The following is a 24,106-nucleotide window of genomic DNA, read 5'->3' as shown; positions in this document are numbered from 1 at the left end:
ACTGCAACATAAAGCCACCTAAGGTCAACAAAGGTACGTTTTATGAAGAAAATATCTGAAAATGTTTAAGATATAGTATAAATGGTTTACATAAAACACGAAAATACTACTACTACTAGCAACTCAATGCACCACCAAGTCACCTGAGGCCAACACAAGGACATTTTATCAAGAAAATATATGAAAATTTTTAAGGTATAGTATGAATGGCTGGGAGAAAAACGATAACACTACTACTAATAATAACTCACCGCAGCATAATGGCACCTGAGGCTAACACAGGTAGCTTACGTTTTATTAAGAAAATATTTGAAAATATTTAAGGTACAGTATGAATGGTTTACAAAAAACACAACAATACTACTACTAGTAACAACTGACTGCACCACCAAGTCACCTTAGGTCGACACAGGTACGTGTAAATGCCAAAATACTACTACTACTACTACTACTAACAACTCACTGCACTGCCAAGCCACCAGAGGACGACACAGGTAGGCTACGTTTTTTTTCAAAAAAATATCTGAAAATATTTAAGGTATAGTATGAATGGCCAACAAAATACGAAAATACTTCTACCACTAACAACTCACAGCATCACCGAGCCACCTGAGGTCGACACAGGCACGTTTTATCATGAAAATATCTGAAAATATTGAAGGTACAGTATGAATGGTTTACAAAAAGACGAAAATACTACTACTACTCACAACTCAGGGCAAAATAAAGCTAATTGCGGTCGACAAAGGTGCGTCATATCAAAAATTTTCTGAAAATAATTAAGGTATAGTATAAATGACTTACAAAAATCACCAAAATACTGCTACTACTACAACTCATTGCACTACCGAGGCACCTAAGGTCGACACAGGTACACTTTATCAAGAAAATATCTGAAAATGTTTAAGGTATAGTATGAATGGTTTGAAAAAAACATAAAAATAGAACTACAACTAAGAACTGACCACAGAACCAAGTCATGTGAGGCCAATACAGGGATGTTTAATCAAGAAAAAAATCTGAAATGTTAAAGGTATAGCATAAATAGCTTACAAAAACACAAAAATATCAGTAATACTAACAAAACACCACAGCACCAAGTCACCTGAGGTCGAAAGAGCTACGTATTATCAAGAAAATATCTAAAAATGTTTAAGTCATAGCATGAAGGGCTTGCAAAAAAAGCTATAATACTACTACTACTAACAACTCACCGCAAGATAAAGTCAGCTGAGGTCAACAAAGGTACGTTCTATGAAGAAAACATCTGAAAATGTTTAAGGTTTAGTATGAATGACTTCTATAAGACAAAAAAAAATAAACTATTACAAAGGACTCACTGCAGCGTCAGGTTACTTGAAGTCGACAGGTTGTTTTATCAAGAAAATATCTGAAAATATCAGAGGTATTGTATGAATGATTTGCAAAAAAACAACAACATAAAAATAGAACTGTTATTAACAATTCACCGAAGAACCAAGTCACATGAGGCCAACACAGAGACGTTTAATCAAAAAATCTCTGAAAATATTTAAGGTATAGTATGAACGGTTTGCAAGAAACATAAAAATAGAACTACTACTGATAACTCACCTCAACCTCGTTAAGGTTAACAATTGTTAAGATATAGAATGAATGGCTTACAAAAAAAAGAACTACTACTAACAACTCTCCGCACCACCAAGTCACATGAGGTTGACAGAGGGACGTTTTATCAAGAAAATATCTGAAAAATGTTTAAGATATATTATGAATGGTCTACAAAAACGTAAAAGTAGAACTACTACTAACAACTCACCGCAGAACCAATATCTTGTGTATGATAATGCAAACCAGAGGGAAGTGTGTTCCAGGCATTGAGTATCAAAACGATGCCACGTGCCAGCCATATTGTACCACGGTGGCTTGAACTGAATTTGTATACCACGAGGGGGTGGCTTAGGAAAACACAAACCAATGGATCAAAATGATGTTTTTTATCATTAGGATATCTGAAAATGCCTTAGGAATGTTGCGGGTGACACGCAAAGTTTGCCACGGTGGTGCGAATTGCCATGGGGGCATCGCATTGGGTCTGGATTGCTAAAACATGAATTGACAGATTTAAAGGATAATTGTATCGTGGAAATGTCTGAGAATACCATAGATTGAAAATATATATCATACAGATATCACGGGCCAGCCATAGTGTGCCAAGGTGGCGTGAATTGAGATGGTGTATCATGAGGGAGTGGCTTGAAAAAACACGAACCGATGGATTTAGAGCATGATTTTTATCTTGAAACTGTCTGACAAGGGCTTTGGAATGATGAGAGGGGCCAGAGGATGAGATTTGCCATCGATTCATGCATTCATTTTCATGATGCCGCGAGCCATCGATTTATCGGAAGCCTGGCAACTTTCATCGGCCTAGCTTATCTGGAAGTGCCCAAACTAGCAAATTCACCCCCCCTCCCAACTCCCCCAAAGAGAGCGGACCCGATCCAGTTATGTCAATAACGTATCTAGGACATGTGTTTATTCTTACCCCTAAGTTTCATCCCGATCTCTAAACTCTAAGCGTTTTCCAAGATTTCCAGTTTCCCCCTACAACTCCCCCAAATGTCACTAGATCCAGTCAGGATTTAAAATAAGATCTCTGAGTCACGAGATCTTTCTAAATGTCAAATTTCATTAATATCTGATTACCCATTCGTAAGTTAAAAATACCTCATTTTTCTAATCTTTCCGAATTTATGACGAATTTTCCGAATTTATGACGCTTGCCCCGAGGGCTGCGCGGGGTGTCTTCTCATCTCCGGAGACATAGACATCCCTTTTTGGGATGTCTATGTCTCTTTCCCGGTGTTTTTTCCCGTCATCCTTTTCCCGTTTTGGTGCTTTTCGCCATCATCCTTTTGACTATTCTGAAAATATGGTTATCTCAAAATTTTGATCAGTGTTTTGGGGGGATCTAAAAACTGTGTGGCGGTTGCTCGTCCCCTATTACTTTTCAACATGCCCTAAAAGTTACTGCTTAATACCCTCAATCGTTCCTGAGATATTGCTGATACGCCGTTTTGACAACCAGCATAAACTTGGTGTGTTTCGACTTTGCCCAATATTCCCCTTAACACTTCCTGAAAGTTTCACCTTAAAACCCTGAGCTTTTTAGAGATTAAGGATTAAACATTGATTTGACCTGGAAACAGACCATTAAAGCTGTCTCGGTCACTTGAATCCATGATGCAATCGTTGTGCTTAATATAGAAGGCGATTAGTCATCATTTCCTCTGAGATTACGATAACTTAACAACTTGTTGTTATACCCAATTTTGAATTTTAGATGTTGTAATATAGATTCAGATTTTATATTTTACGATTATAGCCTGAATATATTAGGGGGGAGGTATGGGACGCAGGAGCGTGGATAATCTTGTGTGGAAAAGAAGACACGGCAGAAAAAACGTACCGGATAAGAGAGAGCACAACTGCCGAAAAACCTCTTTTGTAGACCATTTCGAAGAAAATTTTCAGTTTACTGATAGATTAAAAAAAATTAGAGCGAGGCGATGCTCACGCTTATATATTCTCATCACGGTAATTTTAAACTTCAAATAGATATTTTAATGAGCTGAAGTGATTTGTGATTGCTGAACAAATTCTATTCATAATACAAAATGAAAGTAGCTATGAAACAATATAAAGAAATTACAGTTAAAATGATTTATGTAAATTTAATATTTGCACATGAAAAAAATATAGACAGGAGGACCTGTCTACAATCAAATCCGGCTTGACTAGTCGCTTCTTGTTATTTATTTTTAAGAATTACCGACGCTTCTTGACTACTAAGGTCCCTGCGTCGGCCCTGCAGTGCATTCCTGCAGCATGATTCGATCTCTGGGTCCCGTATTACCAAGCTAAGGTCAAATCCACTGCGCCACCACAGGACCGCTTCTTGTTATATCTTGTGTCCCAAAACGATAAAGTACTACATAATCTTTGAGGAGAGTCAACGGTTTTTAACGTTTTTAAAGGAATATTTGTTTAATCGAGGATCTAAACGGGGAAATATACAGAAGGTACACTGTGCAGTTGAATAATGTGGCCTAATTTTGGTACATTATACATAGTGACGGATCGATGCCAAATTGATCCCTGATTCTAATTCTCATTCCTACCAAATAAATTGATTCTCATACAATTCATTATTCCTGTTTCAAAAATACCTTTTTATGTCATTGATGGCCCTTATAAAATAATTTGTTAGTCTGATCATAAAAAAATATTAATAGGCAATGAAGTCTAAAAAAAACTAGGATAAAGACAAGCCCGTATGCGCAGTTTTGTATACCGGGGGGGGGGGGGAAATCAGAAAAATGAAAATATTTCAGAATTTTAAAGGCTTAACGATTATTAAGAGCCTGGTCCCAAAGGCCTCCCCTGCGTACGAATGATGTTATTTAAATTTTAATTAACTTTTCATTAGGTTATTCTGTTTTATTATTCTAATAATTAATAAAAGTATTGAACCATCAAAATTTGACATTTGCATTTTGATACTTTTTTACGAGCCAGAAAAACATTTGGGGTTTCAAACTTGGTACCCCTCCCCCTCAAAAAAGTATATTTTTGATAAAGTATTACAAGTTATTTAAAAGTACTATTGATTCCTCAATAATTTATAGATTATGTACTCGAAGGATCCTCCTAGGAGAATGTTCAAAACGTTACCCATGAATAAAAATGGCATAAAAGAATAAATACATCAGGGGGTTTACTCATCTCTCTTCATTTCTGACACTTTCAACTCTTTTATTAGTGACTTTGATGTGAGCGTTTGCTACTGATAGTGTGAAAAAATGTCATTCTGACAATATCCATTTGAAGCTTAAAATTACCGTGATGAGAATATCTAAGTGTAAGCGTCTTCTCGCTCTTCTTTTTTTTTTTTTTTTTTTTTTTTTTTTTATCAACCAATAAACTAAAAAAAATAAACTTAAAAATAAACTAAAAAATAAACTCGGTAGTTGTGCTCTCTCTTATCGGGGACGTTTTTTTCTGCAGTGTGTTCTTTTTTATACAAGATTATCCAGACTCTTGCGTCCCATACCACCCTCTGTAGGCAATAATAGTACAATATAAGATCTAAATCTATATTATAACATCTAACATTTAGAATTAGGTACAACAACAAGTTGAAAAGTTATCGTAATTTCAGAGGAGATGATGTCTAATCGTCTTCTATATTAAGCACACAGATTGCATCATGGACTAAAGTGACCAGACAGCTTTAATGGTCTGTTTCCAGGTCAAAAAGGAAAATACGAGTATTTTATAACATATTTTTAGTAAAAATAAACTAGTAAGGGCCTACCTTTGTTGGTTGTTGGCAATTTCTTACTTTCAGAGTCTTTTTTCGCCGACTTGAGAAATTTGAAAAAGCCAGGCGAGAATACCACAACCACCGAATCATCTAATTAATTGAAAGTTTTATTTTTGGCTTTTTTATATACTTTACTGAGGACTAAGGTCCAAGGGCCAAAAAAGGAGAAAGTTGGATTTGACCAGAGAAGTTGGTTTAGTGCTCTGATTTCCAAAATAGGTAAAAAAAAGGGGGAAAGGATACGGCACTAGACCCTTATTGTCCAAACTAGCGATGCTAATCTCCGTTTCAAGGCCGTTCAGGCAGGAAGTGTAATGGGGGATGGGGTCAGCCACCTTGTGCTTTTGCACACCCTTCCTGTTTGCCTTCCCCAGATTTCTCCAAGTACCCACTAAGAGCTGGGTCGACTGTGGCTGAGCTTGCTCCAAAATACGGGTCTAATAAATAAAATATGATAAAGATATTTTACAGAGAAGAGCTAGCCCAACAGATGCCTTTTCAATATTCCGAACTAACAATTGTTTGGGAACTGCCCTCTTCCCCCCTAACTATATAAGTCTAAAGCCTACTGCATTATCTGCGATATATTGAAAATTATATGTCTTGAACAGTCGTTGGGAAGAACTAATAAAATTAAACTGAATATTTGATATATAATGATATTAATTGCTGAAAACTCAACTATTCAAGATTTTACTCTACAGTATTTTTAATTTTGATGTTCAGCATTGCAAGTCAAAAGAAAATGTTTGTAATATACTTAGTTTTCAGTTGCCCTCCAATCACTTTCGACTCTTAAAAAAGGCAACAAAATTTCTAATTTCGAATGGAATGACTCTCCCTCAAAGTTTAGAAAACGCCCCTTCCATATGAAGTGCCTCTGGAAAAAAAATAATACTAAAACATCGAAGCCTTATGGCTCTTTACTATGGGTAACGCTGTAACATTGCACAAGATTTCTTCGTGCTTTTCTGACTGAAAATGCATGCATAAATGAGAACAAGAGCTAAGAGCTCATATGGCACTTGTGACGAGGCATGAAGAGCTAAGAGCCAAGAGATCATATGGTATGAGCTCTAACAAAATTCTATGAATCAATAGATTTATTTATAAGAAAAATAAGAGGCTTAATGCCGATCAGGATTTAAAATAAAAGCTCTGAGTCACGATGTCCTTCTAAATATCAAAATTAATTAAGATCCGATCACCCACTCGTATGTTATAAATACCTAATTTTTTCTAATTTTTCCTCTCCCTTTAGCCCCCCAGATGGTCGAATCTGGGAAAACGACTTTATCAAGTCAATTTGTGCAGCTCCCTGACACGCCTACCAATTTTCATCGTCCTAGCACGTCCAGAAGCACCAGACTCGCCAAATCACTGAACCCCTCCCCCTAACTCCCCCAAAGAGAGCGAATCCCGTACGGTTCCGTCAATCACATATCAAGGACATTTGCTTATTCTATCCACCAAGCTTCATCCCGATTCCTCCACTCAAAGTGTTTTCCAAGATTTCCCCCTCCAACTCCCCGCAATGTCAAAAGACCTGGTCAGGATTTGAAATAAGAGCTCTGAGACATGAATTTCTTCTAAATATCAAATTTCATTAGGATCCGATCACTTATTCGTAAGATAAAAATACCCCCATTTTCACGTTTTCCAAGAAGTCCGGTTTCCCCCTCCAATCCCCCCAATGTCACAGGATCTGGTCGGAATTTAAAATTAGAGCTTTAAAGTACAAGATCCTTCTAAATATCAAATTTCATTAAGATCTGGTCACCCTTTCGTAAGTTACAAATACCTCAATTTTCAAAATTACCCCCCCCCCAACTCCACCAAAGAGAGTAGATCCGGTCCGGTTATGTCAGTCACGTATCTTAGACAGGTTTTTATTCTTCCCGTCCAGTTTCATCCTGATCTCACCGCTTTAAGTATTTTCTAAGATTTCCGGTCCCCCCAACTGCCCCCCCTCAATTACGCTGGATCCAGTTGAGATTTAAAATAAGAGATCTGAGTTACGAGGTCCTTCTAAATATGAAATTTCATTAAGATCCGATCACCCCTTCGTAAGTTGAAAATACGTCATTTTTTTCTAATTTTTCAGAATTACCCCCCCCCCCCCCAATAGAGCAGATCCGTTCCAATTATGTAAATCACGTATCTAAGACTTCTGCTTATTTTCCCCATCATGTTTCATCCACATCCCTCCAATCTAAGCGTTTTCCATCATTTTAGGTTCCCCCACCCCAAACTCCCCCCAAGGTCACCAGATTCGGTCGCGACTTAAAATAAGAGCTTTGAGACAAGATGTCCTTCTAAATATCAAATTTCATTGAGATCCGATCACCCGTTTGCAAGTTAAAAATACCTCATTTTTCTAATTTTCAGAATTAACCCACCCCCAACTACCCCAAAACGAGCGAATCCGTTCCGGTTATGTCAATCATGTATCTAGGACTTGTGCTTATTTTTCCCACCAAGTTTCATCCCGATCCCTCCACTCTCAGTGTTTTCCAAGTTTTAGGTTTCCCCCTCCCAACCCCCCCCCCCAGTGTCACCAGATCCGGTTGGGATTAAAAATAAGAGCTCTGAGACACGATATCCTTCTAAATATCAAATTTCATTGAAATCCGATCACCCGTTCGTAAGTTAAAAATACCTCATTTTTTCTAATTTTTCAGAATTAACCCCCCCCCCCGAATTACCCCAAAGAGAGCGGATCCGTTCCGGTTATTTCAATCATGTATCTAGGACTTGTGCTTATTTTTCCCACCGAGTTCCATCCCGATCCCTCCACTCTGTGTTTTCCAAGTTTTAGGTTTCCCCCTCCCGACCCCCCCCCCCAATGTCATCAGATCTGGTCGAGATTTAAAATAAGAGCTCTGAGACACGATATCCTTCTAAATATCAAATTTCATTGAGATCCGATCACCCATTCATAGGTTAAAAATACCTCATTTTTTTAGTTTTTCAGAATTACCCCCCCCCCCCCCCAACGACCCCAAAGAGAGTAGATCTGGTCCGGTTATGTCAGTCACGTATCTTAGACAGGTTTTTATTCTTCCCATCCAGTTTCATCCTGATCTCACCACTTTAAATATTTTCTAAGATTTCCGGTTCCCCCCACCTGCCCCCCCCCCCCCCAATTACGCTGGATCCGGTTGAGATTTCAAATAAGAGATCTGAGTTACGAGGTCCTTCTAAATATGAAGTTTCATAAAGATCCGATCACTCCTTCATAAGATAAAAATACGACATTTTTTCTAATTTTTCAGAATTAACCCTCCCCCCCCAATAGAGCGGATCCGTTCCAATTATGTAAATCACGTATCTGTAACTTCTGCTTATTTTTCCCACCAAGTTTCATCCCAATTCCTCCAATCTAAGCGTTTTCCATCATTTTAGGTTCTCCCACCCCAAACTTCCCCCAGTATCACCAGATCCGGTCGGGACTTAAAATAAGAGCTTTGAGACACGATATCCTTCTAAATATCAAATTTCATTGAGATCCGATCATCTGTTCTTAAGTTAAAAATACCTGATTTTTTTTGTTTTTCACAATTAACCCCCCCCCCAAACTACCCCAAAGAGAGCAGATCTGGTTCGGTTATGTCAGTCACATATCTTAGACAGGTTTTTATTCTTCCCATCCAGTTTCATCCTGATCTCACCGCTTTAAGTATTTTCTAACATTTCCGGTTCCCCCAACTGCCCCCCAATTACGCGGGATCCGGTTGAGATTTAAAATAAGAGATCTGAGTTACGAGGTCCTTCTAAATATGAAGTTTCATGAAGATCCGATCACTCCTTCACAAGTTAAAAATACGTCATTTTTTCTATTTTTTCAGAATTACCCCCCCCCCCCCAATAGAGCAGATCCGTTCCAATTACGTAAATCACGTATCTAAGACTTCTGCTTATTTTTCCCACTAAGTTTCATCCCGATCCCTCCAATCTAAGCATTTTCCATCATTTTATGTTCCCCCACCCCAAACTCCCCCCAATGTCACCAGATCCGGTCGAGACTTAAAATAAGAGCTTTGAGACACAATATCCTTCTAAATATCAAATTTCATTGAGATCTATCATCGGTTTGTAAGTTAAAAATACCTCATTTTTTCTAATTTTTCAGAATTACCCCCCCCCCCCCCAATACCCCAAAGAGAACGGATCCGTTCCGGTTATGTCAATCATGTATCTAGAACTTGTTCTTATTTTTCCCACCAAGTTTCATCCTGATCCCTCCACTCTAAGTATTTTCCAAGTTTTAGGTTTCCCCCTCCCAACTTCCCTCCCCCAATGTCACCAGATCTGGTCGGGATTTAAAATAAGAGCTCTGAGACACGATATCCTTCTAAATATCAAATTTCATTGAAATCCAATCATCTGTTTGTACGTTAAAAATACCTCATTTTTTTAAATTTTTCAGAATTACCCCCCCCCCCCAACTACCCCAAAGAGAGCGGATCCGTTCCGGTTATGTCAATCATGTATCTAGGACTTGTTCTTATTTTTCCCACCAAGTTTCATCCCGATCCCTCCACTCTAAGTGTTTTCCAAGATTTAGGTTTCCCCCTCCCAACTCCCCCCCCCAATATCACCAGATCCGGTCAGGATTTAAAATAACAGCTCTGAGACACGATATCCTTCCAAATATCAAATTTCATTAAGATCTGATCAATCATTTGTAAGTTAAAAATACTTCAATTTTTCAATTTTTTCCGAATCAACGGGCCCCTTACTCCCCCCTAGATGGTCAAATCGGGAAAACGACTATTTCTAATTTAATCTGGTCCGGTCCCTGATACGCCTGCCAAATTTCATCGTCCTAGCTTACCTGGAAGTGCCCAAAGTTGCAAAACCGGGACCGACAGAATTTGTGATTGCTATATGTCACTTGGTTAATACCAAGTGCCATAAAAATCATTTCAGGGACTGTAATGAAAAGTTAGAAAATTCTGAAAAGGCAAAAACGGAAAAATTCTGGGGAAAAAATAGAAGAAATTTGTCAGAATTTCGGATTTTTTTATAGTTAAAGTTAATATGCATAAACCTGTCTTAAACATCCAGAATGTTTTCTTTTTGTAAAAATTAATTGTTCATTATCCATTTTCCTTAGCCTATTTCGATAATTCAAAACAATTTTGATAGCCTGTTTTGATAATTACTGACGACAAAGAGCTGATATGCTTATAACATATAAGCTTAGTTCAAAAGACCCCCCCCCCTCCGAATTTATTTGTCAACTTCCCAAAATATTGGCAATGACAGGAAGGAATATTCAATAAAGCTGTTCAAACCATTCATCAAAATTCAACATCAACAACAGTTTGATGCTGTGTAGTAAACACAGCATTTCTCTTGCTGTGTAGTAAACCACTGGAATAATCTCTCAGCTAAAACAGTCTCAGCAACGTTCAAGAACTTACTAGATGTCAAATGGAATGGTGTTCCTTGGAAGTGCTGGTGGAATGTTTTGATCATCCACATCATCAAGTATGGAGCAATTCACAGATCAAGATGGATTTTAATTGTCTCCAATGTGCAAATTAAGGTAATTAATTAAGGTAATGAATCTCTTTTAACAACAGTTTCATAGTATAACTGCGGGGTAAAGAAGTTGTCAAATAGTGGCTAAGGCAAGAATACATTTTTGAACAATATGGATGAGTTTTGTGGATGTAGAATGGGAGGTTTAACACAAAGCTTTAGAAGAAATGCTTGTTCCTGTCAGCAAGTCTGAAACAAATTGTTTCAGCCCAATACAATTGAAACTCTGGCTTTTAGAGGATTAAAAGAGGGTAGTAGGCATACTTTTATTTGTGTTAATTTCTTATTGATTTTAATTTATGTTGATTTTTGGTTTCTATAACCAATTGATAGTTTTTGTTTGTTGTAACTTGATCTATTATTTGTATTTATTTCTGATAATTTTAGGTTTTAATATACTTCATTACTTTAAAAAAAAACTAATTTCTGTTTGTTTTCTATTTTATTATTGGTTAACTGTAGAGAATATTTGCACTTTTATTCCATCTTTCTGATAATAACTAAAATGGTCTACTTACCCTGAAAGTTTAACTTGATCATACAAAAGAGAAACTGAGCTTTTTCAGAGTTATCAACAATCAGTACAGCCCAATTTTTTAGATATTTTCTTTTCTTAGTTTGATGCTGCCCAGTAAATTACAAGCCAATCAGATACAAAATAAATCTGGGCCTATTTTGGGCATCATAAATCAATCCAGCAAACTATTTTCAACAGTTTTTGTTGTCCTATTACCCAAGCAATGATGATTGAAAGTTTTAAGCCAGTCAGAAAGAGTTTTGAGTCTCTGTTTTAGAGGGAGACAATGCTCTCAAACTGAAATTTACTTGTACATTAGGGTTGCTATGAAGATCTATAGTCTACTGCAAAGAAGAAAAAACTGTTGACTTTTATTGGGGGCATAATTTTCAGGCAAACCAATTTTTTCCTTAATTAGGGATTCTTCAATTCAAGAAACATCAGATGTAAATTGAAAAGTTTTTGCCAACTTTTAGGGGGCCTATGCCCCCTAATCATGATTTTTTCCTCTAGTCTAACCTTGTACAATAGGGTCTACTTGGCCCAAAAACTTAAAGAAATAAGTTTTAAACTGCTTAGAAATAAGATTTTTGCTCTCTTTGGGGAAAACCAATTTTTTCTATAATTTTTTTCTTGTGTATTAGAACCATTCTGGCCCAACACTTGAGGATTATAAGCTTTGAGTCAATCAGAGCAAAAGTTTTTGGCCCTTTTTGAAGGATTATGCTCTCAAACTATATATTTTTTTATTAGGTTCCACTTGGTCTAGAGACTTTTAGTCTCAGACTTATCAGTGAAAGCAAGGTTTTCAGTCTATACTAGGTCCCTTAACAGTAAATTTGCTGTGGCTGACCATGTCTAAAGGAAAGATGCTACCAAAAAATTAGCAGCATTGGATTCCTTATTTTATGCTCTTTTCAAACATCATAATACCACTTTCTGGCAATACAACTCAACCTCACCTACTGCCAATGGTCCCATGGTCCAAAATAATATATTTCTTTGTTACAGATCATCCCATGATGCATCATGTCTTCTTTGTTAAAATGGGTTTGCTGCATTCTTGACCAATGAAAACCACTCTGTCAGGGCAGAAAGCAGTTTACTGTTAGAGAAGTGATTGTCAAAATATTTGGAAAGAGCAAGTAATAAAGAATTTGATGTCACTTCTTTTATTAGCATCCTTTCTTTAGGTGTGACAAACCATAGCATGTTTACCCCTTTAACAGTACTTCCCCTCTAGACAAGACTGGAGATGTCAAGACAAGACTACCCTCTAGACTGGAGTCTTATGATTTTAAGATTTAAGCAGCTGAGAAAAAAAAAAGTTAACTTACTTAGATCTAGTCCTTTTCAAAGCTAAATTTTTAGGTGAAGTTAATTGTTTAGTTTCATCACAAGCTGTCTAAACTTGAAACTATGCCACTAAGCTAAAATGCAAACTAAAAATGTGTAAAGTGGACAGGGTTTTGAAGCTCAGAGAAAAGCAGGGGCTGTATAATATGGATTAAATTACATTTTAAATACTAAATCTAGTTATCACTTGTAATTTCTGTATAGTAGGAAGTTGAAAGATAAGTAAAAAAAACCCATGCAGCCATTAATGTTAATATCCAAGATCATTCACTTTTACTTTTGAGTTTAAACTAGCCAGCTGTATCAGAACAAAACAAACATCCAATTTTGCTTATAGATATCATTACATATAAAGTGAAGTGTATTAGTCCATGAGCCCTGTGGGCAGCAGGACAAGGTCTGCATTCTGATTGGTTGAATTGTTAGTTGATTAGAATACAGACCTTGCCTGCTGCTTTTACTTTGCTCCATGGAGGAGGAAGGTCAACCAGAAATGGATGCACTTCCAGAACTAGCATTTCTAAGTGCTCTAGTATGGAAACTATGCTGCATTGCAGCATAGTTTCCAGTTTAGACAGCTTGTGATGAAACTAAACATTTACCTAGGTGAATTAATAGGTCTATTGCTTCTTGTTTTTTTCTTTTTATAGCAAATATGGATATTTTTGAATCAGAAATTCCCAAACAAGTGTCAACCCACTAAAAACAAATAAATCCTGGTCCTAGTTTTAATAACACAGTTTCCTTAAACTAATTTTTTTCTTGATCATGAAAGTTTGCTTGGTCATAAACTTATGGGTGAAAGTTTCAAGTTGTTCAAAGAAAAAAAAAAACTTTTGAGCTCTTTTTAGGGAGCCCCTTTCCCTAGGCCTAGCACTTTTTTGGGCTGTAGATCCATTCTTGAGCATGTGTTTGCCCAAATTTTTGTTGCAGTACCAAAAAACTTGGAGTAACCTAATAAAACTGGTTCCAAGCCCTTACCAGTTTCTAAGACAATAGAACACTTAGCCTAGCTTCTAGACTATGCTAGAGCTTTTATACTTTCCTCTAGGTACATGACAAAAAAAAATGAATGGAAATACCTACTCAGAAGAAAGCAGCTAACTTCAGCCAGAAAATAAATAAGGATATTTAAAAAACGTTCAAAAATTAAAATCAACCCACTAGATCATCATTTTTCGGTACCCATTATTCGATTATTTCTTATACATAAATATCGGCTACAACAGTAGACACGATTTGATATACTGTTACCATTTCCTAAATATATTTTAACACTGGTTATTTTTACTTGCGGAAAAATTCTTAATTAGCTGCTAAATTTATAAAATCAAAAAATACTTTGTAATATGCCTGTGGCAAAAAAGTAGGATAATTTTCGCGCTCTCATATAGCGAATTTAGCTTGTTAACAAACTTGTGCGTATGAGCCAAATTAAAAATTATCAAGATCCTATGGACACGAGGTGCTTTGCACATTTTTAGAAGAAATATTTTAACTTCTCCACTTGAAATTTTCCCATACCACCGCACTTGAAACAAAATGTCATCTTCTTTCTTTTAAGTCTTTGAGCAATTTTGCTGCATGAAAACAATTTTAGCTTCCTCAGCGCATTAGCCATTTATCTTTTGCCTTTACAAGCCTTGATACGCTACAAAATTGATTTCCAGAAAGAGGTGATTTGACTTACTTATAAAACGTAGAAAACAGACAGAGGCCCTAGATTAAACCCTGCTTTTGAAGAAAGGGTACTTACGTGTTATATTGGCCGCACTTTGTTCTTCATCTATAATGAAATCGGTTTTCTGCGTCCACTCAGAGATAATCGGTTTAGCCTGAATGAGATAAATGATATATATGCAGATATATTTTGATTAAAAATTTAACATTTATATAGGTGATTAGGTTAGATATCTAATATAATGCGTTCTGGGCGGTTGCTTTCCATAATTCTATGTTGCAGTTTCCATGAGCAATTTAATTGCCCCCTAAAACTTCTAAAGGCTATTGTATCATGTGCACTCTACTGAAAATGTTTGCATTTTGAGCAGTGTATTATTTATATGCCATTAAATCGAAAAATAAAAACAAAATAGTAATATTACAAGTCTAATCAGGATTGGTAAATGTCGTGCTACTCTCCTTCCCTCTGAAACCTTCTAAACAGCTTAAGGGTCATTTGCGTTTTAAATGCGTTGTTTTATTTGCCAAAACATCCACAAAAAAAGAAATCACCATAATAATAAAGATGATTAGGAAGCTTTAACATATATAAATTGATTGCTTTAGGAAAACTCTTTAAAAAGCTTAGGCAGCAGTAGCCCTACTCCTATGTGTTGTAATCCCCACCTATAGCAGCACGTGTTATTTTTATCTTCAACTAATTAATTTAATTTCTATTCGTTCTGGTTTCCATTTATTCAATGACAGTAAGTAGAGTTCGTTTTAAGCTTGAAGTATTATAGGACTTTATTTTCTTCCTTGTCCTGGCTTTTAATATAACTACTTTTTATAGTTGTAGGTTGTTTTTTTTTCGTTTGCAATTGATATAGTTTTATTGTTGATTAATATTAGGGATATTTTTAAAGTTTTTTTTTTTTACACGTCAATAAATTATAATTCCCATTAGAACGTAAAGCGTAGACATGTTTAGGCGGATGGAAGCGTTGGACTTTTAGCTGGCATCCACATCACTAAATTGGAAGTCACTTCATCCCTTTTTTCTCCTATGCAGCCTGAATATTTCAAATCCAACCCCAAAGCTGTTCCCAAGATATTGTAAATCTAGTATTTTGATAGCATGGATTCACGCAGTGCCATTGAATTTAATTTTACCGTCTACTCTTACGTCATAGTTCAACGTCCAATTCTCTCTCTCTCCCCCAAAACCACTTCCTAACAATATTAATTTGATACCCAAGCCATTCCCAAAGATATTGCAGATACATTTTGATACCTTTGCAACACATACTGCCTTTTGATGGAACTCAATGATAAACTGGGCATGGATGAAATGTCCCATAAGAGCTCTTGTGCGACAAAGTTTTGGTGGATCATAGACAAAATTGTTTTAACCCCTTCTCCTCCCTCAAATTCAAAATGTGAAGTCTTCTTGCTCCACCTTCCTCCTTTCTTTGCCAACAAGTACCTTCAAGTTTTAACTGCATTCTGCAAACTGTTCTTAGGATATTGAAAATATGCTATCTCGATAGCCTGAAAGTTTCAACTTATCCTCAAGATTTGACACACCGCTTTTTCGATACCCGTGATGTTTGAACTTGACACCCCAGGCCGTTCCCAAAATGTTGCAGCTGCAGACGTTGCAGATATACTATTTCGATGACCTGGATGCACAAAGCGTCTTTCGATTTACCTCTACCTCCTCCCCTTTGTTAAAATTTCAGGTCCACTTAACCCCGGTCCTAAGAATTCCTGAATTTTTCAATTTGACTCCCTCAACCATTGCCAATACATGCAGACTATTTGAAAACCATGGCGCATATGCCGCATTTTGATTAGTCAGATACGTTTGGTGTCTCCAGAATATACCCTTGAAAAATGCTGGGCTTCTTGATCTAGTGAAAAACCTGCAATGAGTAGCCGATCGGAGAATCAAGACCAAATGACCACCTTTTCTACCATAACTATGTGTGAGCAACGGGTAAAATAAGCAATTTAAGGCTATTGCCATGGACATTTGGGGATAATGTCGACGTTAGAGGGATACTTATTAGACTTTTTGAAAAAACAACTACAAAAACCAAACACTATATCTAGTTTTGATCTAATATCAGACGGATTCCGGGTGGGCGCGGGGGGGATAAATAGCAGAAAAAAACACAGAATGTGGGCTGGTTGCCATGAAACTCCTTTTAGACCTTAAAGAAGGGCACTGGAACTGTCAATGTCAAATTCAATAATCCCCCACCCAAGTTTCTACAAAAACCCCTAAGATACGAAATCGCGAACAGCTATTTTTTTTGCTCCATTCTGACCCTTTGTTTGGCCTTTTTTACGAGGAACTAGTTTTCTTTCGATTTTCCCTTCAGCATTAACCAAGAGAATTAACTATTTAAGTCTCGAGTCAATCTAGAAAATATCGGGCCCCTTTTCGTATTTGGGAGGGAGATTAAAAATTCCGCAGGACAATACCCTAGCATATATATAATTCTATATAATATATATAATTTTATATATATAATTCTATATGAAGCGACCTGGCAAAAGATAAATAAAAAAAAGCCCACTGCTCTTTACTACATGCAACGCCATAATGTTGGCTCTGATCGAGTTTTGTTTTACTTATGGCCACGTCCAGTGCTACGAGACAAATGAGGAAAAAGATGAAAAACTTGTCAATTCGATTAAGGCCTTCTTTGCAACATTCTCCTTTGAGTTTCATATGATTTTTTTTCGCTTTTATTGGAAACATATAAATATCACAATAGAAAAACTCAATTTGGCCTAAAACTGGTAAGTTCTATTTTTGACGCATTTCATCCCATCGTTTAAATTTTTTATCTGCTATCTGCAAGAGACATTGGAGATGGCGAGTAATATTTGCTGCATCGACACTTTCTCGTTGAGCTTTTAACTAAAAAAAAGAAAAACAGAAAATTAATATTTGAAAGATACATAATAATTTAAATAAGCATGTTATTAGGAAAATAAACATATATTAGAGACGTTTGATGTCGAACGAAACTGAATAAACAAAGGCAGTGTTTTTGAGAAGCTGAATATAGACTTAATTTCAAGGAGACTTTCTTTGTCCAGACATGCATTCATTTAGTCTAAAGTTTTTTCTTACTAATGAGTTAATGAATCTCTGTATATAGCAAAAATCACAAAAGAGGCTAAAAAACATACGAGGTGATTGAAAACTTAAATTACGAAACGTTTGTTTGGTTAAAAGATGAAATTTTTATAAAACTCTAAACCTCACTGTGTATATTATATTATTAAACAATCAATTACTGCACATATTTATCCATATATAAATTTTTATCACAGTAGTACTATAGTTTGGTTTCGGAAAATTGCAACATTACCATTTCTCAGTGTGAAATAACGATCTAGAGATGTAAAGATTTTGGTAAAATTCGTTTCTCCTGCCAACCTATTAACATTTTTTAAAAATCGTCTACTGACTGAAATTGGAGGCCCCTGAAGGTTGAAATCCTTGAAAGTAAGTAGGAGGAGCTTCAAAACACGTTTTTTTTTTATTAACGAATCAATTGATTACGAGCTTTCGAGAACGGCATTGCCATTTGATAGCTGAGAAGCGAGTCCCGGGTTCTTAGTTGCTTTGCATATACAACGCATTGGGTTAGAAAAATATAACAGGTTGTATACTATGTGAACGAGCTTCGCTCGATGATTATTATTATTTGTTTCATAACACTGTTCGCAATAAGATAATTGTTCGTGTTTTGGCGTTATAAATGATCTGATATGTGTCAACTTCGGACAATTTTTTTTTGGAAAAGTAACTTGGAAAAATATTTTCCATATGAATGACGTCTAATAGTATAATGATTTTACTTTCTAGAGCGAATAAAATAAAATGAAATTGAAGTTGTTCTGCGAAATAGATAAAAAACCGTCCTTATTTTCCCAAAGCGAAATTCGGTCCCTTGGCGCTTGAACAACAATGAAGACCCCACTGTCTTTCAATTCTGCAAACGAAGAAATGGGTTCTACATACAAAACGTCTTATACGAACGCTAAAATGACGTTAAATTTTTTGGTACAAAAAAAAGCATAAGAAAAGACGTTCAGCTAAATTATAATCTCCGCTGGTGACAATTGGTGAGAGGTCGATTGATTTATTCGCAAATTTCTTTTTACTATTTCTGTCCTACAACCTTAGGCAAAGAAGCCTAATTTTTTCTCTTGATTTATGTGTGATTTAACTATGGAACTAAAGCTAAATTGCCTTGATATTCTTTAAAAAGGTATTTTATAATTCGAAACTAACACCCCTTAGCAGCACAAGAAATAGGATTGCTGAACAATTCTCACAAAAGCTGGCATATAAGGTTGATAAGTGTTTAACTACCCTATTAGTAAAGTAAAAACTCATTTTTTCAACCACAATAGTCTCTTACCGGAGCGATAATTCTCACTGAATGTGAAGTGCGTAGCATGATGAGATTTTGTGACAACAATATTTATGACAGGAATCATTCGTCAATTTCATCATACCATTAATTTGATTTACAGACAAAACACTGGTAGCCAAGGCGTTGTCTTTCACTGGCAAATAAGCCAATGTGTAAAAATGCCAACGCCAACATTCCCGATAAGGGAAGAAGTGGTCAGCCATAGAAAATAGAAGAAAGAAATACCGAGTCAGCGATTCTTTTTATCACCGCTTGATCTAGATTTGGCTATCAGTCTTCAGTATTGGAATGACGTGACGCATATTCGTTATATGACGCTATTCATAGCATAAAAGGGAGGTTCGTCAAAATAGAAACCAAGAAGCTTTGTTTTTACGCAACCAGTTATAAAATGCCACTAATGAAATCGAATTACCGGAAAACATAATTTCCAGTGGCAATTTAATTGAGGAAGTATTTGGAGAACGTTTATCTGAACAAAGCTTGTATTTAACGAAGAATCGAGTTATTTTAGCTTCAATCAACAAGGAAATTAGTAAAATAAATGCAGAAACTGTTGATCACCTCCTAGGAGAATACAAATCGTATAAGTTACAATTCTGTAACGAATAAAGAAAAAGAAAGAGTTGAATTTACTCCAGAATTCCTCAATTCAATTGACACTAAAGATTCACCACCGCATGACTTAAAAACAAAGAAAATACAACAGTTATGTTTTTGCGTAGCTTAGATATTTCAGAAGGAATGTGTAATCGAATTCACCTTATTATTACTGAATTATGTAACAACATAATCAATGCTAATTAAGGCAAATACAATTACTGGGGGGGGGGGATCTGGAAAAGAAGTTCATATCTTTCAAGTTACAGTCGACTCTAGTAAAGGTCAACTTGGAATAACTGTTAAACGATATCAATTTACATCAATTTCCACTTTCACCCGCATTTGGCATGACTATATAAGTCGCAAGGCCAAACTTTTGAATTTGTTGCAATAGACCTTAGTACTCCTATTTTTAATCAAGGTATGCTATAGGTGGCATTTTCTCGTGTTAAAAGACAAGGCAACTTAAAATTTCTGCTACCACCTGAAAACGAGAAACGAACATTTAATGAAGTGTGGAAGGAAGCTATTGTTAAAATTATATTAACGCCTTATTGTTAAAATTATATTGCATTAAAAAAAAGTCAATTATATCACTAGATAGTACACTCACTTGAGCTAAAAGAATATGAGTGTCAACCAGAGCCATATCCAAGATTTTTTTTCAAGGGGGGAGGGGGAGTTTATGTAAAAATTTTGGAGTTTTTACGCAGCTTTGTATTTTAGAAGGTTTGTGTAAAAATGCATGAAAATTCTTGTTTATATGCGCTCTAGGGACATTTTGACGAGCCAGATAAACATTTTGGTGGGGAGGAGGGTGAGGGTTCAAACCCCTAATCCCCCTGAATACGGCTTTGTGTAAGCGCTAAATCTTTATACAAAACTTTCCTTTTGGGGTAAAACATTCTATGCACTAAAATATTTTCTTAAGCATTTGTTTTTTTTTAATGCTGAAGATACTACTGGCTCAGCCAAATAGCCTCATAGAAGTGGGTAAATTTACTTAAAGAAATCCGATCTTACCTTGTCCTCAAAAGGTTTCAGCTTTTTCTTTTGAAAGTTGATTAACGATTCGAAAACAATTAGTATTTTTTCATCTCCACCAGGTTGTTGAGTCGTGAGTGTAGACCAGAAATGACGGAGGAGCTCACATACCGCCCGGTATAGTTCTCTTAACTCGTTTTGGATTTCTTCACTTATATTTGCTACGGGAAATATTTGCTATATATATAATATAATATATTATATTATATTATATTATATATTATATATATATATATATATGTATATATATTAGAAATTTTGAAGAAATAAATGTTTCCACAAAATTCAATTTGGGATTAAAATTGACGGCGACTATTAAAAGAAACCTCTACAAAGAGCTTAATCTTTCAAAGAAAAAATAAATAATTTAGTTTTTTTTTAAATTTCAGTAGCCTTTCTTGCCCAAATTCTTGTTAAAACCAAAATTTTGCGGAATAGGATATTGAAATAAACATTACTTGTAGTGTAATGTTATCTCGTGGAACGCAAAAATATTCCACCAAAAGTTACTTTAAGATAATTTCAAGCTTTTATGGTTTATTTAAGTGTCTTGAAAGAACATTCAACATAAGGTTAAGCAAGTTTAATTACGCCATAGACACAGAATCTACCAAGGCTGAAATATCCTGCGAATAACTCAGCACAATTTTAGGTTAAAACTAATTACGCTACATTTGAATTAGCCAGTTGATACCCAGTTGAATTAGGAAAATCCGATTTAAGCTCAAATTAAGTTTAACCAGTTAGAGTTTACGAAGTTTTCGGTAAAAAGTTTATGAGTACTCCCAAAAGCAAGATAGTATCAGGAAACGAAATTTAATGGAACATAGAACATTTTGGTGGGTATTGTGGCGAAATGTCTAAACCCTATTTTGAGCTACAAATATAAAAAAAGAAAGAAAAGAAAGAAGAACTCAGTAAAGAAAATTCCTATTCATTGGCATGCTAAAACCGAAGATTCTGTCAAGTCAACCTTTAATTTTTGGGAATATTAGATTCAACTCAATTTTCAACCGTTGGGGGCCCATTTGATCCGTTCAAATATGACAAAGTGCTTAAAACAAATAGCGGAGAAATCTCAAAGTTTTGATGCTTTGATGAGATGCTTTTATTTTGACCCTTTAGATACTTTCGATGCTTTAGATTTCAATGGACCAATGACGAAGCGGAAAAAAACCCTGAATTATTTGGCGCTCAGAGGAAAAAAAGAAAAGGTTTTGCAATTGGCTCTTTACATTAATTGAACGAACGTGTAATCAAGCAAAAACACGATTAACCTTGTCAGGATAACGCGAAACGTTGTACTACTTTAATTTTTTTTTTTACAACGATTGAATGCCGCTGTTGTCCAACCCCTAAAATAGGAACAAATGGTGTGTCTCAAGAAGACTTTAGAAAAGACAAACAAATAAAGGATGACCTGTTTTTAATGGTGGTGTAAAAAAAAAAAAAAAAAAAAAAAAAACAAGCTGTATTTGTACAACCAATTTTTCTCTCTGTTTTCTGACACCGAATCAACATTATCAGTTTAATCAGAAACGAATAAAAAGGCAGACAAATTAGCACACAAACGCGGTCCCCGTTCCTGAAGAACGGTTTTCTGATTCTTGCTTACAAGTCAACCTTTGCCATAGAGAAGAAATCCATCAGCAATAAAAATTTAAAGCCCGCAGCTGCCTGGGCTGTAAAGTTCAATGGTGTAAAATTTGTTGATTAATGTTTCCTTAGCTCTGTAGGTATGTGTCATATTTTAAGTGAATTCGGATATTTTAGTAAGAAGGATAGGTGGGGCTGAAAATTGCTGGACGTCTCTTAAAATCCATTCATCGTCTCCTTGGCTCAAAAGGCTTGCCTTAGAAGTTTCAAGCAAATTGGAAGCTAAAGAAGGGAAACTCGCCTCTAAAATGGTCATTTGTACGTCCCATCGGCCAAAGTAGTTGCCCAACAAGTTTCAAGCCAATCAATAAAAAAAAAAACAAAAAAAACGCACGTTTAACCTCTCTGCTAGAGAACTGACGACCGAAGGTCTTGGATCCTACACGGTCCCACATTTACCCTAGCCTATACTAATTTTCAAATCGTTGCATGATTCTGGTTAATAAAATGTCAACATCTTCACGCAATAATAATGCGGACGAGAAAGGGAGCGTCTTTGGACGAGCATAGTCCCACTTCGGTGTCCCAATCAAGCAGACCGAAAATCTTTCGATGAGTCCGTTCAAACAAGGTGTAACATGCCCAACTTTTTGCTAGAAGTGTGCAGTGACACGGCATTAGAAGGTCTTTCATCCACTTTGATTATCAAATCATAAGAATCGGACATCTTTTCTTCAGCTAACACGTTGGTGATGGGAGGAGTGGGGTAAAGGGAAGGGTATTGGAAGGGCCAATTAATCTCTCCAATAATATGGTTGAGAATCCTTGTATGTTGAACTTCGCTGAGGTAAGGATGCTGGGACTGTTTTGAAAAACTGTTCATTTTAGTTTTATTGATTTTATCCTTTTGTAATTTGTTTTTTCTTATTTGTATTGCTGAGGACGGCCCTTGGACATAGGGCCGAAATATTCATTCTAATTTGTTTCCCACTGTCTTAAAAAATTCCCTATTGTTCTTCTTGTTTTTGGTGTTTGTGATGGAAAAGCAGTGTGGTCTTCGTCGTTATTTTCGTTATTTGCTAGTATAATATTTTACTATTATGCCATCTAGCTGCGTCTTTCAGATCCTCGGCAATTTTATCCATGGCCACCACTTCACACCTCATTAGCTCATATTTTAATGCTTTCTCTACTTACTTTCGATTCCTTTTGTTTTCATATCATCTATAACTCAAATAAATCTTAGTTCCTCCTCGATCCCCAATCTTTACGGTGAGTAGAACCTTCTCCCCTTACTTTTCCCAAAATGAATGCTCTAAAACAAGAGCAATGTGATAAAAAGTTTAATTAAAAGTTAAATTTTGTTTTACTAAACTGCAACGAGATCAGAAGAGTTTACTCATAATGTAATAGATGTTACATCTATGTTATTTCCAGAGTTATTATAGCTGATTTCGCTTGTTTGCTGTTAATGGGATAAGGCAATTGCATTGCTTTGGGGTTATTTCCACATCGATTTTTATCCTATAAAGATAGATTTATAGTTATATTTATTTGAGAGATTTTCTCCAGTCCCTAGAATAGGTCTTTCTCTCTGGGTGTTTTCACTAGCGGTATCTTTTTTTCAAGTAGGCGGGCTCGCCATCTATATTGACAAACTTATATCTTTGTTCCCATATCATCAAGGTGCTGGTTTGATTCGTTATGGTGAGTGGAAGTTCTCCCTCTAGTTTTTCCAAAATTAAAGCTCTAGAACAAGAGCAATGTGAAAAAAAAGTTTAACTAAAAGTTCAATTTTGTTTTACCAAACTGCAATGAGATCAGAAGACTTTACTCATTCGTGTTTACCTTAAAAAATAATGTTTTCAGTTAAAATGATTTGAAAGTCTAATACTGCAGTCTAAATGTTTCCAGCCTTCCATTATAGCACTACACCAACTTCAGCCC

General features: G+C 35.9%; 2 protein-coding genes across 5 annotated transcripts in view; both read right to left on the bottom strand.

Annotated features, from left to right (window-relative positions):
- Positions 1-14,015, bottom strand: part of LOC136036084 (probable protein phosphatase 2C T23F11.1) — a 45,428-nt gene extending 31,413 nt beyond the window's left edge. Inside the window, exons 1-2 of one of the 4 annotated variants that reach the window (XM_065718073.1) lie at positions 13,878-13,980; positions 1,215-1,267 (exon numbers count right to left, since the gene is read on the bottom strand). The gene's annotated coding sequence lies outside the window, so the exon portion shown is untranslated. Of the gene's footprint in view, positions 1-1,214; positions 1,268-13,873 lie in introns of all 4 variants that reach the window. The other 3 variants (XM_065718072.1, XM_065718070.1, XM_065718071.1) reach the window with 3 other exon arrangements.
- A 3,180-nt stretch (positions 14,016-17,195) lies between these two features.
- Positions 17,196-24,106, bottom strand: part of LOC136036086 (general transcription factor IIH subunit 1-like) — a gene marked incomplete in the record, with an annotated part of 80,268 nt that continues 73,357 nt past the window's right edge. The window contains 2 exon segments of the mRNA XM_065718076.1: positions 17,196-17,385; positions 20,543-20,724. Of these exon segments, the coding sequence (XP_065574148.1) occupies positions 17,272-17,385; positions 20,543-20,724 (296 nt within the window).

This window comes from Artemia franciscana, chromosome 15 (assembly GCF_032884065.1).
Source record: "Artemia franciscana chromosome 15, ASM3288406v1, whole genome shotgun sequence".
NCBI lineage: Eukaryota > Metazoa > Arthropoda > Branchiopoda > Anostraca > Artemiidae > Artemia > Artemia franciscana.
The sequence above is the reverse complement of the archived record's forward strand: the minus strand, read 5'-3'. Positions and strand labels throughout refer to the sequence as shown.